Consider the following 12,901-nt stretch of genomic DNA (forward strand, 5'->3'; position numbering starts at 1 on the left):
CCCTTTTAGAATTTTGCTGCAATGTGGCCCTTTTTAATTTTTGCCTTGGGTTTCTCTGCCCTCCACTTTTACTTTTCTTCTTTCTATCTTTTGCTTCTGCTCCCATTCTACTTCCCTGACAGCAACACTCAGAGAATGCTGTTTGTAAGCAAAGCCCCTCTCGCAGTTCTGCAATGGAAAAGTACTTCATTGGCTGTAAATTCAGCAACAGCAAAATTGATTATTACAGCTGTAAAGGTCAGTTAGTTTTGAGTTAGTTTTGCATAATATATGAAAATTCATGGACAGGTAAAGAAAGACCAGCTGGACCATCAAGTTTGTCACATGTCTTATGCATCATGATTAAGACACTCCCTACACACCTCGATCCATAATCCCAAAGCCAGTTAGGGAAAAATACTTGGAAATTCGCTCATGACTGATTATTGAGGGCTGCTTACCTGTCAATCCAAGCATTTTTTTGAAAGAAAGAATTTATAGAGCGTCTTTCAGTACCTCAGGACATCCCAAAGCACCAATGAAGTACCTTTGAAGTGTGGTTACTGTTGTAGCTCATGGTCTGCAGGGCTGTAGTAAAACCCGCCCTCCTGTATGGCTCAGAGACATGGACCATGTACAGTAGACACCTCAAGTTGCTGGAGCAATATCAACGACGTCTCCGCAAGATCCTTCAAATCCCTTGGGGGGACAGACGCACCAACATCAGCGTCCTCATTCAGGCTAACATCCCCAGCATTGAAGCACTGACCACACTCGATCAGCTCTGCTGGGCAGGCTACATAGTCCGCATGTCAGACATGAGACTCCCAAAGCAAGCGCTCCACTCGGAACTCCTTCGCGGCAAATGAGCCAAAGGTGGGCAGAGGAAACGTTACAAGGACACCCTCAAAGCTTCCTTGATAAAGTGACACCTGGGAGTCCCTAGCCAAAGACCGTCCTAAGTGGAGGAGCTGCATCCGAGAGGGCACTGAGCACCTCGAGTCTCATCGCCGAGAACATGCAGAAATTAAGCGCAGGCAGCGGAAAGAGCGCGCGGCAAACCAGTCCCACCCATCCCTTCCCTCAACGACTATCTGTCCCACCTGTGACAGAGTCTGTGGTCCTCGTATTGGACTGTTCAGCCACCAAAGAACTCACTTCAGGAGTGGAAGCAAGTCTTCCTCGATTCCGAGGGACTGCCTATGATATGATGAGTGTAGGAAACACAGCAGTGGGACCTGAACCCACAAACCTCTGATTCAAAGGTGAGAGTGCTACCCACTGAACCACGGATGACACCTTTTTATATGTCGCTGTTATTTCCAGTAGTAATGGGCCAGCCATGCTTTATTAATGAATGTTCTGTATTTTATACCTGACTCCTACGTGCTTTTCTATGTGTAATTCTTTCAGTGAGAAGTGACGCGAAAAATGGCATCTCAGTCTGCAAAGAAAATGCATTTCCCGGATGATTAAGTAAGAGGTGTGCTTGGTTGCTTACTGGAATCCAGGGTCTGGAATATCCCTGTGACACACAACCGATACCAACATACCTGAGTGTCTTCACGTTCAACTGTGATTTCACCTTGAACATCATCAATGCAAAGTTTTACTTTAGTGAATTTAATACAGTTAGAACAGAGAACACCAAACTCTTACAAACTGAACAATTACTGCATCACATTTAGAAAGGTGCTGCATGGCAGTGGCCCGCATTGAAGGGTTCAGTTTCACAAGCAAACTGACGACACCCAACTCTACCTCATGACCAGCTCTCTCAACCCATCCACTGTCTCTAAATTGGCAGACTGTTTGTCCGACATCTACTTCTTGATGAGCAGAAATTTCTTCCAACTAAATATTGGGAAGACCGAAGCCATCGTCTTCGGTTCCCGCCACAAATTCCATTCCCTAGCCACCAATTCCATCGGAAACGTTACAGGGACACCCTCAAAGCCTCCCTGATAAAGTGCAACATCCCCACTGACACCTGGGAGTCACTAACCAAAGACCGCCCTAAGTGGAGGAAGTGCATCCGGGAGGGCGCTGAGCACCTCGAGTCTCATCACTGAGGGCATGCAGAAACCAAGCGCAGGCAGCGGAAAGAGCGTGCAGCAAACCTGTCCCACCCACCCCTTCCCTCAGCGACTATCTGTCCCACCTGTGACAGGGACTGTGGTTCTCGTATTGGACTGTTCAGCCACATAAGGACTCATTTTAAGAGTTCCGAGGGACTGCCTATGATGATGATACCCGCTCCCTTGCAACTGTTTGAAGCTAAACCACACTGTCTTATCTGACCCAAGGTGAGCTTCCGACCACATATCAGCATCATCACTAACACAGCCTATTTCCACCTCTGTAACATCGCCAGACTCCGGCCCTGCCTCAGCTCATCCGCTGCTGAAGCCCTCATCCGTGCCTTTGTTGTCTCCAGACTTGACTATTCCAACGTACTCCTGGCTGGCCTCCCACATTCTACCATATGAAACCATGAGGTCATCCAAAACTCTGCTGCCCTTGTCCTAACTCGCACCCAGTCCCGTTCACCCATCATCCCTGTGCTCGCTGACCGACATTGGCTTCTGGTTAAGCATCGCATCGATTTTAAAATTCTCATGCTGGTTTACAAATCCCTCTATGGCTTCGTTCCCCCCCATCTCTTTAATCTCCTCTCCAGCCTCACAACCCTCCATGATATCGGCGATCCTTCAATTCTGGCCTCTTCGGCATCCCTGAGTTTAACTGAGCCATCATTGGTGTCCGTGCCTTCAGCTGCTAAGGCCCTAAGCTCTAAAATTCCCTCCCTAAACCTCTCCGCCTCTCTACCCTTCTTTAAGACGCTCCTTAAAACCGAGCTCTTTCCCCAAACTTTTGGTCATCTGCCCTCATATGACTCGGTGTCAAATTTTGTTTTGTAACACTCCCGTGACGCGCCTTGGGACGTTTTACTGCATTAAAGGCGCTATTTAAACACAAGTTGTTGAGGAGATTCCACTGTTCAGGGAGGCATGCTGCACGGGAGGCCGCGCTGCACGGGAGGCCGGATTTTCTTTACAAAATCAAGTACAGAACACCATCAACACTGAAAATAGGAAAGACGACAAGGTAAATCAAGGAGCCGTGATGAGCTGACACCTAGCAGGAGGGAAATCTGGGAACGGGCAGGACTGCAGGGAGCAGATTGTGGAGGGCAGCGACATTGCAGGTAGGCTGCACTGCAGGAGGGGCTAGGCTGCCAGGGGGGAAAGGACACTGCAGAATGAGCGGCACTGGAATGTGGCTGAAGCTAAAAGGAACGCAATGCACCTTGTACCAACAATAATCGAAAACGTCGAGAAAGTAGACTATTTTAAAAAGGCCTGTTCCAATAACCCACGTGTGTTTTTATTGGGTAAAACCAGACCAAATGTTCACAAGAAGCAATGGAGGCCTGCGGCCGACTGCAGTGCACTGGGAGACAATCACACTCGTTCGAATCAGGACTATCCATTTATTAAACCTCATCAATACAGGCCGCTCAAATATGTATTATATAGATATATGTATATATATATATATATATAAAAAAGTCAATTTTTTTAAATGTAAAACAGTGTACAATAAATCAATATTTTTTTTTAAAATAACTTATTACATTCTTACAGCTTAACTCTTACATAACACACAGTACCTAACCCTTCAAGTACTGCAGCAACATCTTTGCAGCCGGTGGATAAATGAAAAGCCGGTTTGGGGATTTGACACTGGAAATGGAGGATGCTCCACAAATTCCACTCCAGCCAGCGCTGGTCGACTGGAAGGGCCGGCTGCAAAGGGAAGTGGAGAGCTCGAAGGGTTAATCAGCAGCATTCACACTGAGGCCAATACAAATACTCACTGCTCATTCCCTTTTTGCAACGTGGTTCCTGAGTAGCGCGACATTGTGAAGACAATCAGAAGATTCCGTTTACCACCACCGACCCCCCGCCCCCACCCCACCCATTAGCTTATTCTCACTCTGTACATTGCGGATCCAAGCCGGTGGAACGGGCAGGCCTGTTGGCACTTGCATCGCTTTCATTAAGCTTACTTCCCAAAACCTCACCCCATCCGTACCAGAACCGCAGTCAGCACAAGTCACCGTCACAGTAAACGCAACAACCAGAAGCATCTTTCCGGCCAAGTACCGATTAACTGGACTGTAACATATATTTTTTTGCTTTCAATTATTATTTTTTTTTAGGAAAATTAATTCAACTCCTGCCCACTTGAAACTGTACTCCTCGAACCAGTACATGTGCGTTAGTACATCAGGCACAGACACAGAGAATAAACTCCACCAAATATTTCGTACACTATGTGCAAGCTTACAGGGAAATGTTACAAAGTACTGCTGCCTACGACAGAAGATGGCACACCGAGTAAGAGTATTAACGTTGCAGTAGAGAAAGCTGCTCAAACCATTGTGGTGTGCTAGGGGTGACCAGAACGGTGCACAGTGTCCCAGTGCGAACTCTTTCTTCACAAAGGTGCTTCTGATGCTCAGCTTTGCTGTTCATTGTTACAATGCAGTAAATGCAAGCCCTAACCAGTTTGTTGCTCTCTGAATGGAGCAGAGGCCTGTAGATGGTTAATGCGTTGATTACATTATGCGTTCCATCTTATTTCCAAACCATCAGAACAGTGTAAACCAGCTTTCGCGCTCTGGTGTCCCATTCTGGGCATTGGACATCTGCAACTCGCTCTCGACCGAACAGTTGCTAAGGCTGGGACTCGACTGAAAATTCCAAAACAAATTGATAAGATTTTTGTCAGGCAAAGGTATTACGGGTTACAGAACCAAGGCAGGTAGATCGGGGATAAGATACAGATCAGCCACGATTTAATTGGATTGCGGAACAGCCCAAGGAGGCTGAACGGCCTCCTCCTAATGCTACGTCTCACAACAGACCATTCCACAATGAGCCCTTTGGTCATCGACGCCTCTGTTTCCCTGGACATCTTAGCAGCAGAGTGCAAGACCGCGTTGAATGCTGTAATCGCAGATGTGCTCGGTGGGGGCCGTCAGATGGAGCAGGTTGGCCCGTTTCCGGGGTTTAGTGTGCCCGGGGGTGGGGAGCCCAGTCAGATGGAGCAGGTTGGCTCGTTTCCGGGGTTTGGTGTGCCCGGGGTGGGGGGGGGTCAGATGGAGCATGAGTTGGCCCGTTTCCGGGGCTCGGTGTGCCCGGGGGGGGGGGGTTCAGATGGAGCAGGAGTTGGCCCGTTTCCGGGGCTTGGGATCTCCGGTGGCCCCGTCTGCTGAGCACAGGCACAGCGAGCAGGCGGTCTCTGACAGCCGCCGCAGGCCCAGCCTGAAGACGCTGTTGGAGAGGTTGTAGATGACACAGTTGCAGAAGCTGTTGCTGATGGCCAGCCAGGTAGTGACGAAGGATAGCGAGGGGCTTTCCAGCACCCGCGAGCTCTCCAGCAGAAAATAGAGGATGTAGGGGAGCCACAGCACGTAGAAGACGCTGGTAATCCGAAACAGGACCATTGCGTAACGCCGGTCGGGGCTAGGGCCCCCCTCGGTGGCCTCCGTATCCTGGCTGGGGAAACGAGCCCGCCGCTCGTTGATCTCTTTGGTGTGCTGTCGGCAGATTTTAAATATGTGGAAGTAGGTGAAGCAGACAATGAAGGCAGCTGGGGCGTACAGCAGGCAGACAATGAAGCCTGTGAAGTAAGCATTGGTCTCCCAGGAGGTCGCACACCATTCAAAGATGTCCCCGTGATAGCCTGGCTTCTCCCAACCAAAGAACGAGGGCAGGAACACTACACAGGAGTATATCCAAATGAGAACGATGCAGATCCTGAGGCGACACGGGGTGACCAGCTGGCTGTAGGAGAGCGGTTTCGTTATGGCGAGGTAGCGGTCAATACTGATACAGGCCAGGCACGCCATGGACACGCTCTTCAGCACTGAAATGGTGTATCCGAAAACCTGGCAGGTCAGAGATTCCTGCACGCCCGTGGGGTAGTGCAGCAGGGAGAGCGCAGGAACCAAGCAGCTCACCCCGACAAGCAGGTCTGCATAGGCCATGGTCTGGATGAAGTAGCTGGTGGTGTAGTGGTGAAGGAGCGGGGCGCAGTGGAACACAAAGATCACCGTCAGATTGCCCGCGATGATCAGGACCGTCAGCAGCACGATGATCACCGTCTCCAAAACGCAAACGTCGACCGCGTCGTAGTAGCCGAAGCCCAGCGGGCAAGCGTGGTGGCCGGACTGGTTGACTGAGATGTTCGCGCTCGCAGCTCTCCATTCGGCCGCGGAACGGTTCATGGCAGAGACGGGAATGGGCCACAGACCGCAGTGACTGGAAGCAGCCGGTACGGCATCTGCCCCAGCTCACTCCGGTTCGCTCTGCTACCTGTTCACTCCGCTACCTGCTCCTCCGGCTCGCTCTGCTACCTGCTCCTCCGGCTCGCTCCGGCTGGCTCTGCTGCTCCTGTTGGTCTCCGCATCCAGCCAGCGCTTCAGAGCTGCACATGCCTCCTCAGCATCAGAGGACTGCTGACACACCTCGACACTGCAAGGCTGCTGACTAGCTCCCTCCAGTGTACCGCTTCCAGCTGTTCATCGCGAGCCACTGTGTGCAGAGGGGGGGAAGGAGAGAGAGAGAGAGAGTGAGAGAGAGAGAGAGAGAGAGAGAGAGAGACAGGAGCCCGGGGAGAAATACACAAACCTCGCCGTCTGCTCACTAGATGCCAACAGGCAAGGTAAATTCCTCTCCTTTCAAAGTCTCTTCAAATACTTTTTTCCTTCTGTGCGAAGCATCCAGTAGGTCTTCAAAGAGCGGGAAATCGACTGATAAGTAACAAAAGACAGTATTTGCAGACAATTCCAAGCCCCTAGCCTGCCAAATACATTAATCAATGTTTCGGTCTTCCAAGAGGTGGGGGGGAGGCTGACAGAATAATGCAGCAATCTCCTGATTTAGGGAAGTGTCTGGCACATCCATTGTGCTAAAGAAGCAATCGTGTCAGTGCCACATTAGTGATGTTCCTGCTCGCTCCGCGTCTCTCGGCCGCTGCCCCTGAGCCCCTTGCCTCTGCTCCATCGCAGTCGATGTGGGAGTATTCTCCACTCCGAATACCTTGCTTCTCTGCCCCCGAACAAGCAGCAGCAGCAGCACCAATGGCCATCGCAGATCTTTTTTTTTGTCGCTTGGTAACAGTTGCCAAGCACATGTCGGCTCATAGCCATTCACATTTACGCTGCCCGAGACCGTGACAAATGGAGATAACGGGACCGGACCGACCAGTTTGCAGCCGTCCTGCCCTCAAGACAGGTTCATAAAACAGGTACAGACGGAGCACAACAAATAGTGGTGAGAGGAGAGAGTTTGGAGAGCCAGCCCGCACAAAGGGAAATGCCAATACAAAGCCATACTTTCACAGCACTAACCCGTAATATAATCAGCAACGGAAAGCTCCATTCATTATTAATCACACAGAAAGGAATTTAAATAAAAACTCTCATTATAAATGTAGTTGCTGACCTGCTTAATGACATTTGCATTTATGTCAACAAGGCAAGTCGCTGGCATACATAGTGTCTTACCGACACCGCCGGCAGCGCCTCCCAAATACACCAACTCTGTAGGTCAGACCGAAAGGCTGTGCAGCAGGCAGCCAGCTTCTCCCGTACAGTGCTGTATTCAGGTAGGAAGTGAAATGGGAGTTTATTTGTTTCCAAGCACTTCCCAAATGATAACTTTAACCTGACCTGAAATAGGTCCTCCCCTCCCTAAAGCTGGTGCAGTGAGGTCAGTTAAAGGAGGGAGTGGGGAAGAGTGTGGGAGAGCGTGAGCGGGGGAGCGAGCGAGAGTGGGAGCAAGCGAGTGAGCATGGAAGTGAGTATGGGAGTGAGTGAATGAGTGAGTATGGAAGCAAGTGAATGAGTGAGTGAACAAGTGAGTGAGTGAGTGAACAAGTGAGAGAGAGCGCGGGAGTGAGAGCGCGCGCGGGAGTGAGAGAGCGCGCGGGAGTGAGAGCGCGCGCGGGAGTGAGAGAGCGCGCGGGAGTGAGAGAGCGCGCGGGAGTGAGAGAGAGCGCGGGAGTGAGAGAGAGCGCGGGAGTGAGCGCGCGCGCGGGAGTGAGAGAGAGCGCGTGGGAATGAGAGAGAGCGCGTGGGAGTGAGTGAATGAGTGAGTGAGAGAGTGTGGGAGTGAGAGCAAGCGTGGGAGTGAGTGAACGAGTGAGTGAGCGAATGAGTGAGTGAGTGAGTGTGGGAGTGAGTGAGTCAGTGAGTGAGTGAACAAGCGAGCGATAACTCAGAAGCCATGCTGCAGACTGGTATAATTCCCATTTGTGGGCAGGTTTGAAGAGGAGCCCAGTGCTTACGAAAGAAAGTGCCCGTGTACACCCCGGGCCTGGCCTCACTGGCGCGGTCGAGTGAGATTTCAGTCCAAGGTTCTCATGGCGACGGTAAAATTAGCATTTTTTTTTAAGTGAAGGGGTTCCTGATAAAGCCATGATTTTCTTGCAACAAAAGAGAGGCCGTGTACTTTCAGCAAAGGTCTGCCCTACACTTGTTGTCCCTTCTAATCACATTTGACCCCTGATCCTTAAATTGCATCAAGCCCCTGGCGTGTGACTAATCCTGGAGAAGAATTCTCAGAGCAAGGGGTCGGCACAGCAGAGCCAACAGTGGTGACAGAGGCCCCGAGTCACTGGCAACACGCAAGAGAACACATGGCATTTTTGCTCTCGCTCTACCTCCATTTTAAGTCACGCGTCTGGCCTTTGTGAGTCATTACTCAGGCCTGTCAAGTCCCAGACACTTGGAGCGAGACTCGCTCACTTTGGTTTAAAAGCAATACCCGGTTTAATGCATAACAATCAGTCAGAAAAAATAAACTCAGCTCCATACAGTTAAATGGATTCCCCATCGGTCTCAATCTTCTGGCTGACAAAGACAATTTTTTAAAATTTAAAAACAGTTCCCTGATGTTGACAGCTCTGGATATTCTGGAGGGAGGGGGAAGACCTCACCCTGAAAGGGCTGGGCGGTGACCCATCTATCCGGGTGGGGCGGAAGGACAGGTTACGATATTTAAAGACATAAAAATAAAGACCTTTTTTTTAATATTGTTCCTTTCACGACCTCAGGACATCCCAAAGCATTTTACAGAATAATCTCTCTGCACCCTGCCATGCCGCCCAGGTACAGCAAGCAATTGAGAAAGCAAAGGTTGAACCGCCCTTATCCAGCACCCTCGGGACCTGGCCAGTGCCCAATAAGGGACTTTGCCGGATAAAGGGAGGTCAGCCCGAGTTGGGGAGGCGGCCGGTGCCACGGGTGGGCCCGAAGTGTCGGGGGGGGGGGGGCAGTGTCGGTGGGGAAGGGGGCAGTGTCGGGGGCGGGGGGGGTCGGCCGCCTTCTGCGCATGCGCCCCTGGCCACCAGAATCATGCCGGATGAGGGGGCGGTACCGGATAAGGGAGTCCCGAATAAGGGAGGTCCAAACTGTAGTATGCTGGCCTTTATTACAAGAGGATTTGAGCACAAGATTAAAAATGTCTTACTGCAATTATATAGGGCCCTGGTGAGACTGCACCCGGAGTATTGTGCACAGTTTGGGTCTGCTTACCTAAGGAAGGATATACTTGCCATAGAGGGAGTGCAACAAAGGTTCACCAGACTGATTCCCAGGATGGGGGGATTGTCCTATGAGGAGAGATTGAGTAGACTAAGCCTATATTCTCTAGCGTTTAGAAGAATGAGAGGTGATCTAATTGAAACATACATAATTCTTTCAAGGCTTGACAGGGTAGATGCAGGGAGGGTGATTCCTCTGATTGAGGAGTCTAGAACCAGGGGTCACAGTCTCAGAATAAGGGGTTGGCCATTTAGGACTGAGATGAAGAGAAATTTCTTCACTCAGAGGGTGGTGAATCTTTGGAATTCTCTACCACAGAGGGCTGTGGAGGCTCAGTCCTTGAGTACATTTAAGATAGAGATCGATAGATTTTTGGATATTAAGGAATCAAGGGATATGGGGACAGTGCAGGAAAGTGGAGTTGAGGTAGAAGATCAGCCATAATCTGATTGAATGGCAGGCTCGAGGGGCTGAATGGCCTCCTCCATTCTCCTAACTCTTAGGTTCTTATGTTATGTTTTTCTAAGAACAGAATTCAGACTCCAGGGGAGGCACTTCAGAGAACAGGGCTCTGCCAAGCTGCACAGCAAAAGGCGGGGTCTGCAGGGAGAGTGGGGCTGCCCTGGGCGGGGTCTGGAGGGAGAGTGGGGCTGCCCTGGGCGGGGTCTGCAGGGAGAGTGGGGCTGCTCTGGCGGTAGGGAAGAATGCGGAGAGATTATTCTGTAAAATGCTTTGGGATGTCCTACGGTCAACATGGATTTACCACACAAGAGGTCTCAATCCATGCTAGTATATTATCCCCAATCCCATGAGCCCTAATTTTGTTTAATAACCTCTTGTGTGGCACTTTATCGAATGCCTTCTGAAAATGCAAATACACCACATCCACTGGTCCCCCTCATCTATTCTGTTCGTTACAACCTCACAAAAATCTAATTGATTTGTCAAACATGATTTCCCTTTCATAAATCCAGGTTGACACTGCCCAATCCTGTTATTATTTTCTAAGTGCCCTGTTACCATATCCTTAATAACAGATTCTAGCATTTTTCCTACTACTGATGTCAGGCTAACTGCTCTGTATTTCCCAGTTTTCTCTCTCCCCCCTTTCTTAAATAACGGGATTACATTTGCTACCTTCCAATCTGTGGGAACTGTTCGAGAATCTATGGAATATTGGATGACGATAAACAATGCATCCACTATCTCTATAACTACCTCTTTCAAAGCCCTAGGATCTAGGCCATCAGGTCCAGGGGATTTATTCACTTTTCGTCACATTAATTTCTCCAGTACTGTTTTTTTACTAATACTAATTTATTTCAGTTCCTCATTCTCGCTAGTCCCTTGATACTCCACTGTTTGTGGGAGGGTTTTTTTGGTCTTCTTCCGAGAAGACAGACACAAAGTATTTGTTTAATTTCGCTACCATTTCCTTACTCCACATTATAATGTCTCCTGCCTCAGCCTGTAAGGAACCCACATTTACTTTCGCTTATCTTTTCCCTTTTACACACCTATAGAAGCTTTTACAGTCTGTTTTTATGTCTCTCGCTAGTTTCCTCTCATTCTATTTTCCCTTTTTTTAATCAATTTCTTGGTCCTCCTTTGCTGAATTCTAAAGTCCTCCCAACCCTCAGGCTTGTTGCTCTTTTTGGCAACATTATAAGCCTCTTCCTTTGATCTAATATTATCTTGTTGGCCAGCCATGGACACAATGGGCCGAAATGGCCTCCTACCATGCTGTAAACTTCTATGATTCTATGATTAACTTCTCTTGTTAGCCACGGTTGGATCACTTTTCCTGTGGGGTTTTTGTGCCTTAAAGGATTGTATGTTTGTTGTAAATTATGTATTAATTCTTTAAATGCTAGCCATTGCTTGTCTACCGTCATACCTTTTAATGTAGTTTCCCAATCTACCTTAGCCAACTCGCCCCTCATACCTACGTAGTTTGCTTTGTTTAGATTTAATACCCTAGTTTCCGATTTAACTAAATCACTTTCAAACTCAATATAATATTCTAGCATATTATGGTCATTCTTCCCCAAAGGCCCTTTACTAAAAGGTTATTAATTAACCCTTTCTCATTGCACAATACTAGATTCTAAAATAGTCTGTTCCTTAGTTAGTTCCTCAACATACTGATCTAGAAAACCATCTTGCATACATTCTATGAATTCATCCTCCACACTATTACTGCAAATTTGATTTGCCTAGTCTAGATGTAGATTAAAGTCCACCATGATTACTGTATTACCCTTGTTACGTGCCCCTCTAATTTCCTGATTTATACTCTGCCCTACATTACCACTACTGTTTGAGGGCCTATAAACAACACCCACCAATGTTTTCTGCCCCTTGCTGTTTCTTAGTCCAACTGATTCTACTACTTGATTTTCCGAGCTAAGATCCTTTCTCCCTACTGTCTTTATCCCATCCTTTATTTATCAAGGCTACTGCTCCTCCTTTTCCATTTTGCTGATCTCTTCTAAAAGTTAAGTATCCTGGAATATTTAGTTCCCAACCTTGGTCACTTTGCAAGCACGTCTCTGTAATGACTATTAGATTAAACCTATTAATTTCTATCTGCGCTATTAATTCATCTATTTTGTTGTGAATGCTTTGTGCATTCAGATATAGTGCCTTTAGCTTTGACTTTTTTCTATTTTTCTGTGATGTCACCTTAGTCAGTGATGCCCTATTACCTTGCACTGTGTCAAAAAGCTCTCAGACTAAAGACTGACCTGTATTTATATCACGCCTTTCGCAACCTCAGGTCGTCGCAAAGCACTTTTCAGCCATTGGAGTACTTTTGGAGTGCAGTCACTGTTGTAATGTGGGAAACGTGGCAGTCAATTTGCGCACAGCAAGCTTCCACAAACAGCCACTAAGCTCATGGTCTACAGGGCTGTAGTAATACCCGCCCTCCTGTACGGCTCAGAGACATGGACCATGTACAGTAGATTCCTCAAGTCACTGGAGAAATACCACCAATGATGTCTCCACAAGATCCTGCAAATCCACTGGGAGGACAGGCGCACCAACATTAGCATCCTCGACCTTGCCAACATCCCCAGCATTGAAGCACTGACCACACTTGATCAGCTCCGCTGGGCAGGCCACATTGTCCACATGCCAGACACAAGACTCCCAAAGCAAGCGCTCTACTTCAAACTCCTTCACGACAAACGAGTCAAAGGTGGGCAGAGGAAACGTTACAAGGACGCCCTCAAAGTCTCTCTGATAAAGTGCAACATCCCCAATGACACCTGGGAGTCCCTGGCCAAAGTGGAGGAAGTG

The 12,901-nt window shown here is 48.7% G+C and overlaps 2 protein-coding genes across 5 annotated transcripts in view; both read right to left on the reverse strand.

Moving 5' to 3' along the window:
- rabgap1l (RAB GTPase activating protein 1-like) overlaps positions 1–12,901 on the reverse strand; it is a 626,729-nt gene that overhangs the window by 345,991 nt on the left and 267,837 nt on the right. The gene's annotated exons all lie outside the window — the stretch shown is intronic.
- gpr52 (G protein-coupled receptor 52) lies at positions 5,201–6,277 on the reverse strand. Its single transcript, XM_070886254.1, has one exon. The coding sequence runs from the start codon at positions 6,275–6,277 to the stop codon at positions 5,201–5,203; it is 1,077 nt and encodes a 358-aa protein (XP_070742355.1).

Source organism: Pristiophorus japonicus, chromosome 8 (assembly GCF_044704955.1).
Source record: "Pristiophorus japonicus isolate sPriJap1 chromosome 8, sPriJap1.hap1, whole genome shotgun sequence".
Classification (NCBI taxonomy): domain Eukaryota; kingdom Metazoa; phylum Chordata; class Chondrichthyes; family Pristiophoridae; genus Pristiophorus; species Pristiophorus japonicus.

Coding starts and splice junctions, on each gene's coding strand:
- gpr52 (XM_070886254.1), bottom strand. CDS start 6,277: ATGAACCGTTCCGCGGCCGAATGGAGAGCTGCGAGCGCGAACATCTCA.